The 23522-nt window shown below is 40.3% G+C and overlaps 2 protein-coding genes across 2 annotated transcripts; one reads left to right on the forward strand and one right to left on the reverse strand.

The window, feature by feature from the left end:
* Nucleotides 1-15841: 15841 nt before the first annotated feature.
* On the reverse strand, nucleotides 15842-17434 carry LOC141690725 (tetrahydroberberine oxidase-like). Its single transcript, XM_074495500.1, has one exon. The coding sequence runs from the start codon at nucleotides 17432-17434 to the stop codon at nucleotides 15842-15844; it is 1593 nt and encodes a 530-aa protein (XP_074351601.1).
* A 4661-nt stretch (nucleotides 17435-22095) lies between these two features.
* On the forward strand, nucleotides 22096-22857 carry LOC141690726 (secreted RxLR effector protein 161-like). The gene has a single exon (XM_074495501.1). It carries the CDS (start codon nucleotides 22096-22098, stop codon nucleotides 22855-22857), a length of 762 nt encoding a protein of 253 aa, XP_074351602.1.
* The last annotated feature ends 665 nt before the right edge of the window (nucleotides 22858-23522 follow it).

Here is a 23522-nt window from a genome sequence, read left to right on the forward strand (position 1 = left end):
ATTCAGAAATTGTGGAAAAAAATAGAGAAAAAAAAAGAAGAAGAAAAAAAATAAAAAGAAGAGAAAAGTATGTGTTTATGCATAATTGATCACGAGTGGGCTCTTTAGTACTCGAGTTATTAAGTTCTTAGGGGACTTTGTGCCTAGTGACCTAAGGCTTTTATAATCTGGGATCCGCTAACCTAACGCTCGCTACATGGGTACTATTGTATAAGTCTTTTGTGGACCTCACTCATTGCACGGTCAAATAAGCATATTTGTGTTATTTTGTTGTAAATAAAAGCGTGAATCCATGTAAACTCCGATATAAGAATTAAAGTGTTATAAGTTATTTTGAGTCTAACTTTTATTCAATTTATAACCTTGCGATTGCTTTGATGAGTAGTGAGTCATGATTATTGATCTAGTTGTGATGGTATGTTTGTAAGCAGTTGCACACACACGTCTCTGGTTTGTTGGTTGATTTGTGAGGTTTGATTGATCTTTATGTGAATAACTGCATTTGTTGAGATGTTGCTTGTTGATTGGTTTAGTTATTCTATTGGGGATCGTTCATTCATGTTATTTCTTGTTCTTTGAGTCTGTTTATGCTTGAGGACAAGCATCAATTCAAGTTTGGGGGAATGTTGAGTGGCATTTATGACACTTTATTACGCTCCGTTAAGCTTTGAATTGGTGTATTTGTACTCAAGTTGTTGGTGTTTTAATGTGTTCTCTAGTATTTTTGCATTTTCAGGCATTATCTAGGTAATCAGGTGAATTAGCATTGTTTTCGTGCTAATTTGGTGTTAAGGTGGTGTTCGAATAAAAGCTCTTGGAAAACCGGCTCAAATCAACAAGAAAAATGAAGAAGTCAGAACTTGATCCAGGGAGTCAGCGCGCCCGCGCTGTGATAGCGCGCGGCCGCGCCCGAAGTCCAAAAACTCAGCGCGCCCGGGCTGGTCAAGCGCGCGACCGCGCCAGGTCGAGAACAGAAATCCTGATTCTATTGGGCTTTTGATCCAAAAGACTTCTACTCTGCATGGGGTTGCTATATATATATAAATAAGTTCATTTTTTATAATGAGACATACCAGAGCACAAGGAGAAGGCGTAAGAAGGCCGTTTTAGCACAATTCAACCAAGGCGAAGAAGATCTAGCTTAACTTGTGATTCTTTATTTAAGTTGTAACGTTGGATGCTAGTTTTCTTATTCTTGAACCTATACTTTTGTTTTGTACTTTGTTTAATATTTGTTTATAAAGACTATGTTTATTATACCATGCTTTCATCGGAACCCACATTGATGATGAGTCCGATTATGGGCAAATCGTTATCATGGGGTTCTAGCGAATTTATTTATGGATTTCTTTTGTTGATTTGTTTCGATGCCTTAGTGTGTGGTGATTATATGATATCCTAGTATTGGTTGTGCGTATTCGTCTTATGAGCGTCGCGAACTTATAAGATAGTGGGTTAATTCTTAATGAAGCGAAAGTGATTTTAAGGATTTAGAACTTGTCATGCTAGCATAGGTTCATGCGTTATTGATATGTGTTGTGGATAAAAAACTAAGGTTATTACTTGCTGTATTTAATACTAAGATTCGGGAGCTCAAGGCCTTTAATGGCTGCTCTCGTGTTTCGTGACTCAATCTGCCTTTACGAGATGCCTACGTATCTCTGTGAATTAGAGAATCAAGCCAAAAAACGTAGTTCTGATTTGTGGGGTGAGGCCCCTTATATAGATGTTGGGAGTCCTTGAATTGGACTTGGTATAGGAGACTTGGTGGGCAAGTCTCATAGTTAGAATGGACTTTGGAGTCCTAGATAGTAGGAAATTGATTCCTTATCCTTTTAGGTCCCCTTGAGGCTAATCTCCAAGGATTTATATTCTTATCGGGACTCTTTTCAACATCTGTTTTGTCCCTTATTAATTAATTACGAAATTAATTAATAATCAGGGCTTTTGGGCCTTTTTTATTCCATCAGGCCTGATCTGGTCCATCAGGCTTAACCTTTCTGGTCTGAGTATCATATATCTTTTCATTGGGCCTAGCAGCCCACAGCTTGTACAATTAATGCAGTATTTAATAATACAATCATAATTTATTTATCCCTATCATTTGCCCCCCAACTTTTGGGAAACATCGATTAGGTTTCGCAGAAGTTAAGTCTATTCGTTCCCTTACAGGGTTTCATTTTTCCGTAAAGTGTGGAGCGACCTACACATTTACAATGAATTTTCCCTTTTATTCAGGAATTATCTTAATTTCCAGGAATTTTTCCCTTATTTCCGGGATTCTTCCCTTATTTTCTGGATTTTTCCCTAATTTTCTGGGATTTTCCCTAATTTCTGGGATTTTCCCTAATTTTCTGGGATTTTCCCTAATTTTCTGGGATTTTTCCCTAATTTTCTGGGATTTTCCCTAATTTCTGGGATTTTCCCTAATTTTCTGGGATTTTCCCTAATTTTCTGGGATTTTCCCTAATTTTCTGGGATTTTTCCCTATTTTCTGAAAATATTTAAGGAATTTCTGGATTTTTTCCCTAATTTCTGGGATTTATCCTTTAATTTTTCTGGATTTATTCCTAATCTCTGAAAATATTAACATTTTTCAGAAAATATTTAAGGAATTTTCTTATTTTTCTAATTAAATAATCAGAAAAACAGAATTTTTGTTGCTCAATACATCCTAGGCGTTGTTGATCCACGCCTAGGAGACAGTTTCCTAACAACGTCTAGGAAAACTTGCGTCCTGAGCGTTGTTGGAGGCTGATGCTTCCTGGGCGTTGTTGATCCACGCCTAGGAGACGGTTTCCTAACAACGTCTAGGAAACTTGCGTCCTGGGCGTTGTTTAAGACAGATACTTTCATAGATCCTAGACGTTGTGCACCAACGCCTAGGAGATAGTTTTCTAACAACGTCTAGGAAACTTGCGTCCTGGGCGTTGTTGAAGACAGTTGCTTTCATAGATCCTAGACGTTGTGCATCCACGCCTAGGAGACAGTTTTCTAACAACGTCTAGGAAACTTGCGTCCTGGGCGTTGTTGAATACAGATGCTTCCTGGGCGTTGTTGTACCACGCCTAGGAGCCACACTTCTAACAACGGCTAGGGACGATGTATCCTGAGCGTTGTTGAATACAGATGCTTCCTGGGCGTTGTTGTACCACGCCTAGGAGCCATACTTCTAACAACGGCTAGGGACGATGTATCCTGAGCGTTGTTGAAGCTGTTCGAGCCTTGATTCATTCATTGAACTTTGATTTTAAATCTTTTCAAAATTCAAATCTTATGGGCTTCCCGCCTTTTTCTTAGGCCCAGGCCCGTTTGTGCATCTTTGAGCTCCTCTATATAAGAGGTGGAGTGTGAGTTCATTTCTCACACTTCCCTTTCACAAAAATTTCTAAATTTCAACTCTGCAATCAGTCTCTCAAGAATCGCCACCTCCAAGCGATTTCCGGCTTTCTACTCCGCCACTTTCTGGGCTTATTTTAAAGATTCCGTTTGAATCTTCATCTTCTTTACTTACTTTCAAGAGCTTCCTGGGTTTTTGTCTTCATCCATGGCGGATTCCGATTCATCTCACTCCCATGTCCCCCAAGCTGTTGCCCGTCCCTCTAGGGCCAGCTGAGGTAAAAAATCTCTTGTACATTCCTCAGTTATTTCTCTTAGGGATCTTTTAACCGAATTTGGGCAAGCCTTTCCTAACATGTTACACTTAGATGCATATAATTATCCTTCTAGATTTGGTCCAGATCAAGTAGGTACCATAGCCCGCCTTTTTGGCATTTCCCACCCTTATAGGGCCGAGGCTCCAGGCCCAAATGATAGGGTCTGCTACCCAAAACCTGGGGCCATTCGGGTCTATAAGGAAACCTTCTATGCTGGTTTTCGCCTACCTCCTCATCCTTTTGTTTTTCGCCTTTTGGCTGAGGCCCGAGTCTGTCCGACCCAACTCACACCCAACTCTTGGCGTTTTATTCACTGTTATATGGCCCAATCTCGTAAACACGGTTTTGAGCCAAATGTTTGTGTCTTTCGTTATTTATTTAAATTTGTAAATGCTTCTGAGGACCAAGGATGGGTCAAAATAGTTCATAGATCCTTGGCTCGTTCCTGCTTTATTTCTGGCACCCATCCCGACTCGTATCCAACATGGAAAAGTGAGTGGTTTTATATATTTCTGGATTCCGAGGAGGGTTGGGACCATTTTTTCAGGCCCAACTTCTCAAAGAGTATAGATGGGTCTTTAAGAGACCTAAAATTGGGGATAGATGAGGATGCGGCCATCAAGGCCATTACTGCTGATAACTTGCACCATTGCGCTCTCATCCTTTCAGAGGGTAATTTGCAAGGTGTAGGTCTAAGTGACCTTGGTCCCGAGGGTATTTCTTTCCCCTTTTTGTTCCATTTCCTCCATTCTCTATTTGTCCTTTTTCTTACGTGCTTGTATTTGCCTGCAGCTAGGGCCGCTTTGGACACGATCTTCAAGAAGCGGGAGGCCCGTGCCGCCAAGGGCTCTGCTGTTGAGAGCCACTGCGACAAGCGGGTTAGGATTGGTGACGGCCCTTCAGTCACGGTTCAGGAGGCCGTCCCTACTTTTTTATCCCAGAGGCCTCCTAGCCTTGATGAAGATAACTCTCCCTTCACCGTCACTTGGGGACTTCAGAGGAGGGACACGGTGGTAGGGAGTTCCGAGGCTGCCGCCGTTTGGTCTCAGAGTGTGATCATGCCTCGTGACAGGGCTGAGATCGTCGAGTCTTCTGATGACCTACAGATTGAACGTCTGGGTGCTCAGGCCATGGCTTCTGTAAGCCTCTTCCTTTTTTAACTGTTTTTTTTTGTTTATTATTACTTACTGTACTTTGATATGTTCGTGCAGATGAATACCTATCTCCAGGCTGCCCTTCACAATTTGAAGGATGTGAGGACCAGCCTAACTATTGCTGAGAGGGACAGGGATAGGTACCTCAAGGCTTCCGAGGCCAACTTCACTCGTTTTCGTGAGGTAGAGAAGGAGTTGGCGGACGAGAAGGAGAAAGTTCGTAAGCTGGAGCTGGATGCTCAAAGGGCCCGAGCTGAGGTGATAGCTGAGTATAAGGCATCTCAGGACTTTCAGGATGTCCTAAATGCTGAGTACGATGCTAACTTCCTGGAGACCTTTTCTAGCTGTTGGGAGCAGATAGTAGAGGAGATTGGGAAGAAGATTCCGGAGGTGACTCTTACTGCCTATCCAGTCCCTGATATTCCTGGGAAAGAGCCTCTTCTTGATGATATCCCTCTTTCTCCTATTCTTGCTTCTTCTGCTGAGGCCGAAGCTATTTCTCCTCGAGGTGCTGATCATGTTCCAGTTCCTTCTTCTGCTGCCAATGAAGGAAACATCGATGATGACTTCTTCAAGGATCTTTGAGTATTTGTTTTTTCTTGTTTGGCCCATTGTGGCTTTCTATGTATTGACTTAATCGCATTCAGAACTTATTACCCTTCGGGGCTTGTATTCTATATGTTGCTTTTCTTGCCTGTTTCTGTTTATCTTTACAATCTTAATATGCATTTGAACCTTAAACATCCTTAGATAGAAATAATTTCAAACTCTTTAATATGAAGTCTGGTTTTCCAAAACCTTACATAGCATGGGTTCGACCCTAATCAACAATAACTAGACAATGTAAATTCTACTGGAATATAAAATCCTATGCAAGCAAAGCTTCAAGGTGCTTTTAAACCTACTTGTCAATGACAAGTGAGAATCGTACTTCTCGTATCTTACACATAGTAAACCTTCAGGTTTTGTGCGTGCCAGGTCCTCGGGACTTCAAAACCTTCCATAGTTTCCAGCTTGTAGGTTCCTCTACCTTGGACGCTCTTGACTCTGTACGGTCCTTCCCAATTCGGGGCAAGCTTTCCTTTCTGTCCAACACCAGAAGCCTCTATTTTTCTCAAGACTAGATCTCCTTGTTTAAAAAATCTCTCTTTAACCCTTAGGTTGTAATAGAATGAAGCCTTTTTCTGATATTCTACTATCTTTGCATGTGCCTTATCTCGCACTTCATCAATTAGATCCAGGGCTAACCTCTGCCCTTCCTCATTTTCTACAGCATTGAAAGTCTGAATCCTTGGAGAGGAATGCGATATCTCCACGGGAACTACTGCTTCTGCCCCATACGCCAACATGAAGGGAGTTTCTCCTGTCGTAACTCTACAGGTAGTCCTATAGGCCCATAATATGGGAAGTATCTCATCCACCCAATTATTTCTTGACTTCTCGATCCTTTTCTTTAATCCATCCAGGATTATTCGATTTGCTACTTCTGCTTGCCCATTAGCTTGTGGGTGAGCCACAGAGGTGAACCGTAACTCAATTTCATTTTCTTCACAATACTTCTTGAATTCCTCGTTGTTGAATTGTGTACCATTGTCAGTGACGAGGATACGGGGAATTCCATATCGGCACATAATGTTTTCCCACAGGAATTGTGCAACCTGTTTAGTTATGATTTTGGCCAAGGGCTTGGCTTCAATCCACTTAGTGAAATAATCAATGGCTACCATCAGAAACTTCCTTTGGGCTGTGGCCATAGGGAAAGGCCCTAGAATATCCATCCCCCACATAGCAAAGGGGATTGGGGAGTTGATAGAGGTCAGCATCTCGGGGGGTAGTCTAACAACTGGTGCGTGCTTCTGACAGCGATCACACTTCTTCACATATTCTTTGGCATCAGCCATCATTTCTGGCCAATAGAAGCCTAAACGAGTTATCTTATGAGCCAAGGCCCTGCCCCCCAAGTGTTGTCCACAAATACCTTCATGCACTTCTTCAAGAGCTAAGCGTGCCTCATCGGGCCTGAGACACCTCAAGTAAGGAACCACGAAAGATCTTTTATATAAGATCCCATCTATCAAAGAGTACCTTAGTGCTCGAACAGTTAACTTCCGTGCCTCAATCGCATCGCTTGGCAACCAACCGGTCTGAATGTGAGCCTTGATGGGATCAATCCATGACGTTCCCAAGCCTACGGGAGCCACAAGCTTAACATCTATGCTTCGTGTCTTCAAAACACGGAAGTACACACTTCCTGAACTTTCTTCAATCTCAGATGAAGCAAACTTTGATAGCGCATCCGCTTTAGCATTTTCTTCCCTTGGAATGTGTTCAACATGGCATTCATTAAATTGGGTCATCACAGCCCTTACTAGGCGAACATACTTAGCCATCGTATCATCCCTTGCCTCAAATTCTCCCTTTACCTGGGATATGATCAACTTCGAGTCTCCACGGACCTTTAAATTTTTGACTCTAAGTGTCCCAGCTAGACCAAGGCCAGCAATCAGGGCTTTATACTCTGCCTCATTGTTTGTGGTTGGGAAGTCTAGTTTCATGGCATACTCAATTAAGAATCCATCTGGGCTTTCCAAAACCAACCCTGCTCCACTGGAATTTGTTTTTGATGCTCCATCAAAATAGAGAACCCAATATTCTTTCTCCTTGTCCCCATTGTCGACTCCCTTGTCTTGAGGTATGGTATCTTCCTGCCCCCCGACTTCTTGGTTGGGTATGGTACATTCCACCACGAAGTCAGCTAGTGCCTGGGCTTTTATGGCCGTACGTGGCTTATACTTGAGATCGAACTCTCCCAACTCTATTGCCCACTTAATCAGTCTCCCACTTGCCTTGGGACTATGAATGATATTTCTCAGTGGCTGATTTGTTAGTACTTCAATTTGGTGAGCTTCAAAATAAGGACGCAGCTTTCTTGAAGCCATTACCAAGGCTAAAGCGAATTTCTCAATGGCTGAATAATTCAACTCAGCACCATGCAAAATTTTGCTGACATAGTATACGAGTTTCTGGACTTTCAGTTCCTCCTTAACCAACACGGCGCTCAAGGTGCTCTCCGAAACAGCTAAGTACAAGAATAAAACTTCATTCAGAATTGGCTTGGCCAACAACGGGGCCTGGCCCATATACTTCTTTAACTCTTCAAATGCCTTCTGATTTTCCTCACTCCATACAAAGTCTTTAATGTTCTTTAGTGACTTGAAAAATGACAAGCACTTGTCTCCTGACTTGGAGATGAATCGTCCTAACGCAGCAACCCTTCCTGTGAGCTTCTGAACATCCTTGACAGTTTTGGGGGGTTCCATGTCCAGGATTGCCTTTATTTTATCGGGGTTTGCCTCAATTCCCCTCTTCGAGACCATCAATCCCAAGAATTTTCCAGATCCTACTCCGAAAGCACACTTCGTCGGATTCAACATCATCTTGTGGTACCTCAGGACCTCAAAAGCTTCCCTTAAATGGGCTATATGATCAGTCTTTACCAGACTCTTGACTAACATGTCATCAACATAGACTTCCATAGTCTTACCAATAAGATCCTTAAAAATTCTATTCACCAACCTTTGATAGGTGGCTCCTGCATTCTTGAGACCAAACGCCATAACAAGATAACAATAAACACCAAAGTCAGTGATAAATGATACCTTTGGAATGTCATCCTTATGCATTTTGATCTGGTTGTATCCGCTAAACCCATCCATGAAACTCAGCATCTCATGTCCAGCGGTGGCGTCAATTAAAGTATTAATTCTAGGCAGCGGAAAACAGTCTTTGGGGCATGCATCATTCAAATCGGTGAAGTCTATACACATCCTCCACTTTCCATTAGCCTTCTTCACCATTACAGGGTTTGCTAACCACTCCGGAAATTGAATCTCCTCAATGAAACCAGCCTCTAAGAGCTTTTCCACTTCCTGCTTTATAGCCTCTTGTCTTTCTGGGGCAAAATTTCTTTTCTTTTGTTTCACTGTCTTCCGGCTTGGATCTACATTTAGCTTGTGAGTAATTAACTCCGGGTCTATGCCTGGCATATCAGCTGCTGACCATGCAAACACATCACTATTTTCTTGCAAAAATTTCGCTAACTTCCCTTTAAGGGGCTCCTCTAATGTGGCTCCAATGAAAGTCATCCTCTCAGGATTCTCGGGGTATAAAGGAACCGAGACCAATTCTTCTGCTGGCCTTCCTCTATTCTCATCATTTTCTCGAACATCCATATCTTCAATAGGAAGAACCTGCCCCCCGACTCCATCTGCCCTCAAAGAGGCCACATAACAGCTTCTAGCCATTTTTTGATCTCCTCTCTCTTCTCCAATCCCGTTTCGGGTGGGAAACTTCATGACTGAATGGTAGGAAGAGGGGACTGCCTTGAAGGCATGTATCCCTGTTCTCCCCATGATAGCATTATAAGTTGAACTAGCCTTTACCACCACGAAATCCAGCATCTGCGTTGCTTGCCTTGGCTCCGTACCTATGGTGGTTGGCAATTTGATTATCCCTTCCACAGGACATTCTACTCCAGCAAATCCATATATCGGCATGTCGGTTGGTGTTAACTGGGAGTCGTTATACCCCATCCTTAGAAAGGTGTCGTGGAGCAAGATATCCACAGAAGCACCATTATCCACAAGGACCCTCTTAACCGGGCTATTTCCTATTATTGGTGTTATGACCAGCGGGTCGTCATGGGGAAACTTCACACCCTCTAGGTCGGAATCATCAAAAGCCAACGTTACTTCTGTCCTGGCCCTCTTCGGGGCTTCTCCAACAATATGCATAACCTCTCTAGCATATGCCTTTCTGGAATTTTTGGACAATCCAGCAGCAGTTGGACCTCCAAAGATCGTGTTTATCACAGACCCTCGAGGTCTCGGCCCTCCATAAATGGTGTTTATAACTGGTCCTCTAGGCTGAGGGTTTCGCCCCTGATCGTCTTGGTCCCTCCTACGATCTTCAAAGTTCTTCCTTCCATTATTATTTTTGTCCCCTCCATCTCCAGTATACTTGTTCAATCTTCCTTTTCGAATCAAAAACTCAATTTCATCTTTCAATTGCCTACACTCATCGGTGTCATGGCCAACATCTTTGTGAAACCTGCAATACTTGCCCTTATCTAGCTTGGCGGGATCAGCCTTCAAGGGCTTAGGCCAGCGAATATCTCTGTCTTTCTCAATCTCCATCAAAATCTGACTTCTGGGAGCATTCAGCTTAGCGTATTCAGTGAACTTTTGCCCAGGTCCTCCCTTCTTGGGGATTGAATCAGGGTTTTGTTCGGTTCTAGGATATTTGTCCTTAGCGATATACTCCAAATCAGTTTTTCGTTTCTTACCTCCAGTGGGCTCATTACTTACTACGGTCTTCCTCATACTCTCTTCAACCTTGATATACTTCTCTGCCCTCTCTTGGAGCTGCAACATGCTCTCAGGGGGTCGTTTGGCCAAAGACATCTTGAAAAACTCATCCCTAGTTCCTTGTTGCAGTGCTATCATGGCTACCTTATCATCAAGGTCTGGGACTTTTAAAGCCTCCTTGGTGAAACGATTCAGGTAATCTCTTAAGGATTCCTTAGCTCCCTGCACAAGACTCATAAGAGATGCTGAACTTTTCTCATGGACTCTTCCACTGATGAATTGCTTAATAAAAGCCTGACTTAATTCTCTGAATGATCCAATAGAATTTGGGGGTAGGCGACTGTACCATCTTTGAGCCATACCCGACAGGGTTTGAGGGAAGGCCCGACATTTTATAGCATCATTCACGGGTTGCAGCAGCAGTGCATTAGAGAATGTCCTAACATGATTAGCGGGGTCTCCCGTGCCATCATAGGCTTTGATAGTGGGCATCTTGAATTTCCTTGAGATATGGGCATTCATTATCTCTTCTGTGAAGGGTGGAGTTGGATCATCAGGATCTCCAAGGGGAAGGAGATTGCTTGGATCAGTTCTTGGGACAGCAGCCCTTCTTCTTACCGGACCATCCAGGTCTACGACAGGAGGAGGATTTCTCCCCCTAGGAGGTATGTGGGGTCTGGTGGCTTGGTGAGCCTCCAAATCACGCCTCAGCCTTTGGATTTCAGCCTCATGAGCCCTGATCTTTTCCTGCACTTCTTGGGGATTCGCCCCTGGGGTGCTTTGGGGGCGTAGCCTTCCATCGGACATTGGCTCTTTTCCAGGACGCCTCCTTCTCGGGGCCACTTCATCATCCGAAGATTCGGAGTCTCTCTCAGTGTATGGACCAGAAAATTCCCGATTCTCAGGGATAGGATCCAAACCCCGTATATAGGGGGGCGACCGCCCTCGTGCTTCGCTTCGCCCAGCATATCCACTTCCTCCAACCTCAGGGTGAAGGGGCATCCCATAAGGGGGGTTAGTAGTAACAATAGTTGAATATTCATACCCGACGGGTCGAGAATTCACAGGTATATGTATTTGTTGAACTTGAGGATTCGTACCTTGAATAGTCGGGGGAGTTGTCCCTTGTAGCTGAGGATGAGTTGCCCCTGTCTGGGCTTCCCCCTGAGTAGATGCATAAGTTGAATGGGGGGGAACCTCCACGGTTGATGAAATCACCTGGGTTGCCTCTAATGGTGTTCCTTCCTCTAGAGCTCCAATTGTTCTCCGTGTTCTCGCCATGGTTGTTGTTGTGTTTCCCACAGACGGCGCCAAATGTTGTGGATAAAAAACTAAGGTTATTACTTGCTGTATTTAATACTAAGATTCGGGAGCTCAAGGCCTTTAATGGCTGCTCTCGTGTTTCGTGACTCAATCTGCCTTTACGAGATGCCTACGTATCTCTGTGAATTAGAGAATCAAGCCAAAAAACGTAGTTCTGATTTGTGGGGTGAGGCCCCTTATATAGATGTTGGGAGTCCTTGAATTGGACTTGGTATAGGAGACTTGGTGGGCAAGTCTCATAGTTAGAATGGACTTTGGAGTCCTAGATAGTAGGAAATTGATTCCTTATCCTTTTAGGTCCCCTTGAGGCTAATCTCCAAGGATTTATATTCTTATTGGGACTCTTTTCAACATCTGTTTTGTCCCTTATTAATTAATTACGAAATTAATTAATAATCAGGGCTTTTGGGCCTTTTTTATTCCATCAGGCCTGATCTGGTCCATCAGGCTTAACCTTTCTGGTCTGAGTATCATATATCTTTTCATTGGGCCTAGCAGCCCACAGCTTGTACAATTAATGCAGTATTTAATAATACAATCATAATTTATTTATCCCTATCAATATGCATGATTCGTAAGTAATTTTAACCATCTTACTTGCCCTATGTAATCATGATAGATAACTTGTGCATTAAACCGTTATGTTGTCAAATTCTATAGACATATAGGGTCTCAATATAATTGGTGTCTATTCAGCTTCTATCTCTTTTGTGGATGTCTGGTAGTATGGTATTCGTGCAACGAAAGTTAGCGTTTATCAGTTTCGTGTTATCTGATTAGTGCATCACCATTATATGCTAAGGTTAAGAACAAAAAGGCTATTGAATGAAGTATTTAATGAAGTTAGAATCCCATATTTGTCATATATATTAATTCAACCATTCTTATTTTCTTAGTTATCATTGTTAGTTTAATTCTTAGCTATAACCAATCTCAATCTGTTAATCGTCTTAGCATTTAATAATAGCCATATCATTGTTGCATAAGTGTATAAATTACAAAGTTAACCTAAACCAGTCTCTGTGGGAACGAATCTGATTTATATCTTATACTACTTGCGAGCGCGTATACTTGTATGAATTTTAGCGTGTATTTAGCGACTAACATGAAGCAACCCTCTAGTGCTCATATATGAGCTGCAAAAAGGGTATTATGGTATCTTATCAATAATCCTGGTCAGGGTATTTTGCTTGTTACTTTTTCAGCATCTCAAATTCAAGCGTATTCTGATAGCGATTGGGCAAGTTGCCCTACTACTAGGAAATCAACTTCTAGATTCTGTATACTTCTCGATAAGTCTCTATTTCCTGGAGATCTAAAAAGCAAATGGTGGTGGCACAGTCTTTTGCAGAAGCCGAATACAGGGCCATGTCCCTAACTGTGTGTGAAATTATTTGGCTTTCAGCCTTAATAAAAGATATGGGGTTATCTGATCTAGCTCCTGCAGTACTTAACTGGACAATATGGCATATATTTTTTTATAGTAGCCAGCCCTGTGCTTCATGAAAGAACAAAACACATAGAGGTTGACTGTCACTTTATTCGAGACAAGATCAATGCAGGAGCTATTGTTACAAATCATGTCCCATCTCATGCCCAACTTGCAGACATGCTGACTAAACAAGTCTCCATGAAGAAACATTACCATCTTCTCAACAAGTTTGGAGCTTCCACAGAGACTGTAGCTCAGCTTGAGGGGGAGTGATGTAGGATCAGCTCAAATAATTGGTCGACAAGTCAATGTGCCAATTTACTTTATTCTACATGTTTTTTCTAATACTTCAGCAAGTTATTATTTCATTTCTTAGCATTTTCAATAATTGTAATAACCTTAAATTGATGTGGGATACATCAGACATTCTGTTGGCATATTCTCTTTTCCCTCACTAGCACTAGCATTGGAGATAAGAATGACCGATTGTCAATCATCTGGATTGGATTGTTTTTATGAATGTTTGAGCTCTCAGAAATAGATCTTTCTTATATGTGTTCATTACATTTTGTTTTCTTTTAACTTGTCATTAATATTTTATGTCTATTATCCCTCTATTTTTCGCTTTTATTTTGCACGTATTTGAATGTATTTTGACCGGATAATTAAAATTAAATTTTTTAATTTTTTATAAACAAAAATATTTATTATCCATTTTATTCGAACAAAGAAAATTTTACAAATACTCCCTCCGTCCCAATTTATTTGTAATGTTTGACTTTTTGCGGTTAAATTGTCCTAATTTTGACTGAAAATTGCACATAGTATATTATCGAAAATATTTATAAAAATTGTATCTTTAAAAAGTATGTTCAATCTATTTCAATATATATTTTTCAATTTTTCAAAATAATTAAATAATGAGTTTATATTTTTGTCAAAATTAAGTCAATTTAATCATCAAAGTCAAACAATGAGACGGAGCCCGGAGGGAGTAATATTTTTAAATAGGGCTTTTTTCATAAATACCCAAGTTTTACAAATTTTTTGTAAAACTATTGTCATTTTTTTAAAACAAATTACAAAAATACTATCTTTCAAAAAATATTTACAAAAATACGGAGGTTGCATTTGCAACCATATCTGCAACTGTTAGTAACCATATATGCAACCACAAATGTAAATTTGAAAAAATTGTTGAAAATTACATTTTGTTGCAAAATAAGTTGTCTAGGTGGTTGCAAATGGCGAAAAATGAATGCCCCTGCGGGGCCAGTACTAATACCACAAAAGTAACCATTGAAATCAACTAAAAATAACCCAAAAATCAACTAAAAATAATCAAACTCACTCACCACTAACTAAAAACAATCAAATCAAAAGGGAGAGAGAAAAAAACTGATGAATTGGCATATTATAAAATAAAAATTAAAAGTGTGTTTTAATTCCTAAAAATAAATAGAATTCAATGTTTGAATTTGCTGAACTTGCTCGAAGGATCACAAATTAGTTCCGAAGAACAAGAGTCGGCTCTGTTTGGAATTACGTGCCTTTAGAAAAAGAGATGGTAAAAAAAGTGACAGTTGTAAAAAGAGATGCCTTTAGAAATATGGTCCTTCGAGTTGCTATTATTAATTGTGATTTTCTGATTTTGTATTTGTACAGGGTATATAGAGATAAGTACTAACACGCAAAAGGAGGTGGTGATAGTGAAAGGAGCAATGGATATGCGTAAATTGTTCCGTCAAAGAAGGATAAAGGCGATGGCGATAAGAAGGAAACTAATATAGGGAAGGAGAGAGAGACAGTGAGAGAGAGGGCAGATAAGTTAAAAAAAAAGAATGAGCAGATGAAAATGACATTTTTGCAATATAATTTTTTGTATTTTTAAAAAGATAGTAAATTTACAACATTTTAAATAAGGTTGTAAAATTGCAAATAAATATCCAAAAATTGATATATTTATCAAATTCCTTTTTAAATACCCATCAAAATATACAAAAGTCAAAGCCTCACATTTAAGAAACGGAGGAAATATATTTTTTTTCATTTTTCCAATAAAATTCAACTTACTAACATTATTCTGTAAGCAATTTCGATCATGGAGGCTACGTGCAACACAGGAAATCATACTAAATAATCGACCAAATTAAGGTTACGCTGTATTGATTATTATTAGTTTTTTTTTTGGCTTTTACGTTAACAAACATATCTTGTGCTAAATTTGATTGGATAAATAAAAGAACCTAGGCTTAGACTTGGCACGTTAGGTTCAAAATCTAGCCAATCATTTGTAAAGGTCAAACGTATACGCATTCTTGCTAGCTAGGTAGCTTTTTATCCCCGCCTACCCCTTTTTTAAAACATTTTGTCGTATTATAATTCTCTTTTTTTTTTGAACAGTTGTCGTATTATAATTCATCCTGAGCAAACTTCAAGGCACATTTTAATTAATTCTTCTTCAGTTACCATTCTTCATAAATGTATTAACTTGAATATTTTTATTCTTATACTTTTGACTTTGTACGTACAAACTCCGCTGATTATTTAATTTTCATTTGTGTTTACTGGTTACATATCTCTAATATTTTAAAGTTGATTAACTGTATGTAATCTGTAATGTCGATCCACATGACAGGTTTGAGAACCTCCCCGTTATCTCTAATATTCATAGGACTGTACACAAAATAATGAAGATATTAATGATTACTAAAATCAGCACCGCGTACGTACTAAATCACTATGTAACTTTGTATAAATAGTTACAAAGAATTTGCAGATAATGGCCAAAAGTACTTTATTTGGTAACAAATTGTATACAATCTACAATTGTACTAATTAAACATGGCCAAGAAATGAATAATAAAGGATTACTAGGTAAAATATTGTTCCTAGCTACTTCTGATTATTTCAATAGGAGAAAGGAGGGATGCTCTGCTCATGTCTGAAGAAATTTTCGGGATCCACAACAGATTTGATTATAACCAACCTGTCGAAATTATTCTTGAAATACCGTTTTCCCCATCTACTTGCCTTTCGGTAGCTTGTGGTGCCTTTGAGATTGTTAGTCCCCAACCACAGGTCCACATAATTCACATATGAACTTCTTGGATTCTTGCTAACATATGGAGTCATATATTTTGTTAAATTTTTTATCCATTCGATGCGTTCGGCTTCATCAGTATCAGTTTCTACAAACCTGTTAAACTTAAACAAGGTTCCGGCTCTATAGGGGAATGGTAGTGCAGATTCCGAAATTTCATCCATTCTTCCTCCGTAAGGTGTGAATTGTAGAGTTGCTTTTGTTGGTGGAAGTTGGTACATCATCTCCCACAAACCTTCTAACCCCTCTACAGGAATTGGTACTTGAGCGTAGTCATTAGTTGATTTGAATGCAGGTCGAGGAAGAACTGTTATGTTGAGCATTATTTCAGGTGGCGTGAACAATTCAAAACCTGAGAAGTAAACCATCGCTTCGAGCCAGCTAACTTCAAAATAATCAGCTTTTACTACACCAAGCTCCGGGAACTGTTCTTGCATTATAGTGGACATCTTGTCTACTGGGCCTAGGTATAAGGCTTCGAATAGAAAGATCATAGTTTTCTTATCCGCTCGACTACTCGCGTTGCTAAGAATGCACTGTCCATCAGCCTTGATTACAAACTCCTTGGGCAACTTGACTGCAACAGATTGGTATTGATGAAAAATGGATGTGAGATTTTGTTCCACCGTTCTAAAGACTTTGAAAACAGTCACCTTCTTGGGAACAGGAAGTAATCTTACTTTCCAGGATACAACAACTCCAAAGCTTCCACCACCACCTCCTCTAATAGCCCAGAACCAATCTTCCCCCATCGATTTCCTCTCTAAAATCCTCCCATTAGCATCAATCAAGCGAGCATCGATGACGTGATCAGCAGCAAGTCCAAATTTTCGCATCATCATGCCGTAGCCGCCTCCACTTAAAAGCCCGGCAACACCAACATTCGCAAATAAACCGGATGGAAATCCAAGAGTATCACTTGCCTTTCCAATATTATAGTAAAGTTCACCATTTGTTAGACCCGAACCAATCCATGCAGTTTTTCTTTTAGCGTCAAAGCTAAATGTTTTCATGTTGACAAGATCAAGTATCACGAATGGGAGTGGAGAAACATAAGAAAGGCCCTCAAAACTATGGCCACCGCTTCGAATTCTCATATCCAACTTATGTTTCTTGGAGCAATAAATCACTGTTTGGACGTGTAATTCCGTCACTGCTTTAACAATGACTTGAGGTTTAGGCGTAGTAGGCTTTGCAAATCGCAAATTGTTGATGGAGTAGAGCAAGGTATCTGTGTAGTTTGTGCTTTTTCGGGTGTACACGAGTTGAGAAATGTCACTAGAGTGACGGTTAAGGCATTGAAGAAACTTCTTGGGAGAATCATCATCAGTTGATGATGCCCATGAAAATGTTAGCAAAAGTAGAACGCAAATAAAAGAAATTTTTGCACTAATCTTCATTTTTCAGTGGTAGCTGCTTCAAGTGCAAATGTAGTTAATGGTTTTGGGTAGTGTATGTTATGGAATATGGATAGAACAAACATGATTTAGTGGTATATATAGTGTTTTAACCCTAGTATCTAATAATAAGTTTACAAACCATTGACATTTTAGACATTGAAGACAAAAAGAATTTTGAAATAGTCTGGTGACTTGTTAATAAATACTGCCTAGATGTGACCTTCAAAAAGGGAAGACTTGTTATCTTACTTGCAAAAGCAGATTATCTTATGAAAAAACAAGACTGAATGTTAGTACTTGTTCGTATTACATTTATAGTATAACGGGGTATTATAAACCATGTGCAGTATTAAACAAAATATAATTCAGCATAATAAAAATGGTAATTTGAACAACATATTATCTACATATTAAACTATTTCCGCTAGAAACTTTTACTAGTCTATTGATTAAATATGATAACGTCTGTTAAGAACCCACGACCTACATATAATTAGTACATTAATCCAGGATAAACTTGAAAATTTATAAATTATTACTTCTGACATTATGGTCATAAATTGGTCATTATGAAAATTTTGTAATCGGTTCATTTGAGTTATTGTTAAACTAATCGATGCTAGCTAGCATATGCAATGACATGAGATTTTAGTTTCAAAAGTAAAATGCAAACCTAGAAGAAGCTACACCTAAAATAATGAAATTATACATTTGAACTGGCAACTAATGAATGATATAATTCAATATTATAATATTAGATATAATAACTAATTAAATAATTGACATTAAAACATATAACCTAATTAAGTGATGAGCATTTTATATAGATAACAAATATAAACATATTATGTTAAATATGAAACTTATAATCAAAGAGTCTGGATTATTGTTGGGATTATTTTAATCTAAACATTAATTGTTTATTTCATTGTAATGTTTTAAATAAATTAACGTGGGTTATAGACACGTTGTAGGAATAGAAATAGTTTTCATGTAGTTGCTATTTTGTAGGAGAAGAGTGGAGGTAAACTAGGACTGTTGGGCCTGGTTTGTAGAGACTCTGTCAGTCTCGTATAAGAGACATGTACTTCTCTGTTTCAATAATAAGATATATTCTGCAGACTTTCCATACCAGAAATTAAGTTGCTCTTAATCATAAGCTTACACTTGGTATCAAAGCTTTAAAAACAAAACCACCCGTGAAATTCATCTGATAACCTACGACACATGGAGGGAAGCAAGACTAAAGAAGGGGCGTTCGGACTAAGCTATCCCATGCTTACAAAATCGAACTACACTGTATGGGCTATGAAAATGCAAGTTTTCATGCAGGCTCACGGAGTCTGGGATGCCATCGAAGCCAAAGATCCTAAGATTGCTGTTGAGGAGAAGATGGATAAGCGGGCTTTAGCGCTAATCTACCAAGGTCTTGGCGATGACATACTGTTGACAATCGCTGGGAAGAAAACGTCCAAAGATGTTTGGAGTGCGATCAAAACATTATGTCAGGGTGCTGAAAAAGTAAAACAAGCGAAGGCTCAAACCTTGAGGTCGGAATTTGAGTCACTAAGGATGAAGGAGTCAGAGCAATTGGATGATTTCTGTATGAGACTCAACGGGCTGGTAACAAACATCCGGGCGTTGGGAGAGACAGTTCAAGAGTCGTATGTCGTAAAGAAGTTGCTAAAGGCTGTTCCAACGAGGTTCCTGCAGATTGCCTCGGCTATTGAACAGTTTGGGAACCTGGAAGGCATGTCGGTTGAAGAGGTCATGGGCTCTCTCAAAGCTCATGACGAACGACTCAAAGGACAAGCTGAAACAGGCGAAGTGCAGCAGCAACTGTTGTTGACCGAGGATGAGTGGGTCAAGCGAGAAAACACGGAAGGAAAACTCCACCTCACCAGGGAGGAATGGCTGAAGCGATCAGGAAAGGGAAATGTTTCAAGTGGCAGAGATTTTCGTGCTAAAGACACTCGTGGTGCCTGAGACAGGAGTCAAATTCGGTGTTACAATTGTGGCACATTCGGGCATTACGCAGTTGAATGTCGTAAACCCAAGCGAGAACGACAACAGAGGGGAGAAGCAAACTTAGCATAAATAAACGATGATGAACCGGCGTTGCTAATGGTTGTCAAGAATGGAGAGAATATGGAGACTATGACCTCATTTGTCGAAGGCAAAACTGTGGTTGGAGACAAGAATGCAGCAGAGAATACGTGGTACCTGGATAATGGAGCCAGTAATCATATGACTGGCTGTCGTGGAAAATTCGAACAGTTGGATAAAACAAAAAAAGGAGAAGTTAAATTTGGAGATGGGTCGTTAGTGAAAATTGAAGGGAAAGGTTCCATCCGGATTGCATGCAAAAATGGGGAGACAAAAATTCTTAATGACGTTTACTACATCCCCACGTTGCGGAGTAATATAATCAGCTTGGGCCAATTATCTGAAGAGGGAAATCGCATGGTCATGAATGGAGAGCACTTGTGGGTCTATGATAGTTGTGGAAGGATGCTCATCAATGTCAAAAGATCGAGCAACAGACTTTACAAAATTCATATTGCTGAGGCACCACAAGTCTGTTTGCTGACCAGAAGTGAACAGGAGGCATGTGTGTGGCATAAACGGTTCGGGCATGTAAATTTTGGAGCTCTCCAAGCGATGTCACGACACGAAATGGCAGCTGGACTACCACACATTGGAACACAGAAGGAGCTGTGCAATGGATGCCTCATGTCTAAACAAACACGTAAGCCATTTCCCCCTCAAACTTCATTTTCTGCAAAAGTTTCATTGGAATTGTTACATATGGACATATGTGGACCCATTTCACCCCCACCCCTGTCGGAAACAGCTATTTCATGATGATTGTAGACGATCATACACATATGATGTGGGTATTCATGCTCAAAACGAAAGATGAGGCCTTAAGTCACTTTAAAAAGTTTAAATTGGTTGTTGAGAATGGTGCAAAACAGGGCATACATGTACTTCGTATAGACCGTGGTGGCGAGTTTTGTTCTAAGGTATTTACCTCGTTCTGTGAATCACAAGGGATACAGAGGCAATATACAGCGCCCTACACACCTCAACAAAACAGTGTTGTAGAGCGCCGTAACCGCACTGTTATGGCCATGAAACGGAGCCTACTTAAAGAAATGCATGTGCCTTCCAAATACTGGGGTGAAGCTGTGACACATGCAGTCTATCTTCTCAACAAATTGCCAACAGGTTCACTGTCTACCATTACACCACATGAGGCATGGTATGGTCGCAAACCAGATGTTGCTCATTTGAAAGTCTTTGGGTGGTTGCGTATCTAAAGGTTCCGGCTGTTCATACGAAGAAACTAGACGATCGCAGCCGTCGAGTTGTCCATTTTGGCCGGGAACCAGGGACGAAGGCATATCTCCTATACGATCCCATCACAGACAGAATCGGGGTAAATCGTGATGTTACATTTGCTGAAACTGAAGCTTGGGTATGGGAATCTACATCACAGCACTCGTCATCTGACCACGGGCCATATATTCTCGGCGAAATTCCTGCACACACCACCCAACGTGCAACCAGTGAGACTCAAAGTGCAGCTAGTGCTACTCCTTCTCTGGACGATCCAGTCACTCTAGTCACCCATTCTCCAACCTCGTCTTCTCTGCAATCCACACCTATGCATTATGTCCATGCACCCAGTGATACAATGTCTCCCACTACAGGTGAAGGGAGCACAAATTCCACCTCAGAAAGCTCATCCACGACTGTCTCAGGTGGCTCATCTACGAGCAGTGAACAACCTCTTCGATTCCGATCTGTGAATGCCATCATGAATGAGACTGATGTTTTTGAACTGGATGATGAACTCCTTCTCATGGGGATTGATGAAGCTGTATGTTTTGAATAGGCCATCAAAGAAAATGTCTGGAAAGCTGCCATGGACAGCGAAATTGCATCAATCGAGAATAATCAAACATGGGAGTTCACTGATTTGCCTAAGGGTCACAAAGCAATCGACCTCAAGTGGATCTTTAAAGTAAAAACAGATCAACACGATGCAGTTACGAAACACAAAGCCCGCCTCATCACAAAGGGCTATGTACAACGTCACGGGGTCGATTTTGACGAAGTTTTTGCCCCTGTCACCCGTCTTGAAACAGTTCGGTTGGTACTTGCTTTGGCTGCCAAGAATAGCTGGGAGGTTCACCACCTCGATGTTAAATCAGTGTTTCTCAACGGCATTATTCTTGAAGAAGTCTATGTTTCGCAACCAAAAGGCTACGTCAAACCAGGATCCGAACACAAAGTTTATCGACTTCTCAAAGCCCTTTACGGTCTTCGCCAGGCTCCCCGTGCCTGGTATTCTTGTCTCAACCACTGTTTACTTCAGATGGAGTTTGTCAAATGCCCGTTTTAGCATGCCGTTTATACTAAACGTGATGCATCTGATTTTCTTCTTGTGGGTGTCTATGTTGATGATCTTATTATCACCGGATCAACTCAGTCATACGTTGCCAAATTCAAGGGGGATATGAGTCGGGAATTTGCCATGTCTTACTTGGGACTACTTTCGTATTACTTGGGTCTGGAAGTGTCTCAAGGAAAAGACTACTTCGAGTTGAAACAGTGAGCCTATGCCAAGAAGGTCCTGGAAAAAGCCGGTATATATGCGAGACTGCAACGCTGTGAAGTTCCCGATGGAACACAAATTACAACTCCACGATGATGCTACGGAAAATCCTGTGAACTCTACACAATACAAGAGTGTCGTAGGAGGTTTGAGATACTTGGTACACACACGCCCTGATATTGCTTATGCAGTAGGAATAGTCAGTCGCTACATGGAGGGACCAACAGAAATTCATTATAATGCTGTAAAGAGGATATGCAGATATGTGAAGGGCACTATTAATTATGGTTTGAGATACGCAAAAGGAAGAGGGAACTATATTCTTTCTGGGTTCTCAGATAGTGATTTAGCAAGGAGTCTAGATGATCGTAAGAGCACGGGTGGCATGGTGTTTTACCTTGACGAAAATCTCATCACTTGGGTATCACAGAAGCAGCGTTGTGTGGCTCTATCATCGTGTGAGGCTGAGTTCATGGCAGCCACCGCCGCCGCTTGTCAAGCTCTTTGTCTCCAGCGGGTTCTTGGACAGATTATGGACATTAAACCAGGTCCTGTTACTATTTTTATTGATAATAGGTCGGCCGTGAACTTGGCACGGAATCATGTGTCTCATGGTAGAAGCAAACATATTGACTTGAGATATCATTTTATTCGGGACTGTGTGGAGAAAGGATTATTTGTTATTAGGCATGTCAGCACGAATGAACAAAGAGCAGATATATTGACAAAAGCCCTAGCAGCTGTTAAATTTGAGCAGATGAGGAACTTGCTGGGAGTGAAGAACCTTGATAATGTTTAGATTAAGGGGGAGTATGTTGGGATTATTTTAATCTAAACATTAATTGTTTATTTCATTGTAATGTTTTAAATAAATTAACGTGGGTTATAGACACGTTGTAGGAATAGAAATAGTCTTCATGTAGTTGCTATTTTGTTGGAGAAGAGTGGAGGTAAACTAGGACTGTTGGCTTGGTTTGTAGAGACTCTGTTAGTCCCGTATAAGAGACATGTACTTCTCTGTTTCAATAATAAGATATATTCTGCAGACTTTCCATACCAGAAATTAAGTTGCTTTTAATCATAAGCTTACAGTTATTACATGAAAGGTTCAACTATTTGTTTAAATATTTTTGTGATTATGATCAAGTCTAATTAACCAAAATTTTAGTAATTTATAAATATTTATTAACGTTTGTAGAAACTTAAACATAATAATGTATGACATGTAAATACACAATAGAAGTTGAAAAGTGATAAATACATTGGAATGAAGAAGGATTGATATATATAGAGTATAGCAGCTGGTAATTATACGCGCATGTTCAGCTACTCACATGTTGACGACAGGTTCAAGGGTTTCTAGTGACGTTAATTGCTTGTTGAAGATAAAAAGAGAATTGAAATGAATATTACAGATAACTATTCAAATGTATTTTAGGATGTCAAAACCTGGACCAAATTGCT

The sequence above is a fragment of the Apium graveolens genome, chromosome 10 (assembly GCF_009905375.1).
Source record: "Apium graveolens cultivar Ventura chromosome 10, ASM990537v1, whole genome shotgun sequence".
In the NCBI taxonomy this organism is placed as follows: Eukaryota; Viridiplantae; Streptophyta; class Magnoliopsida; order Apiales; family Apiaceae; genus Apium; species Apium graveolens.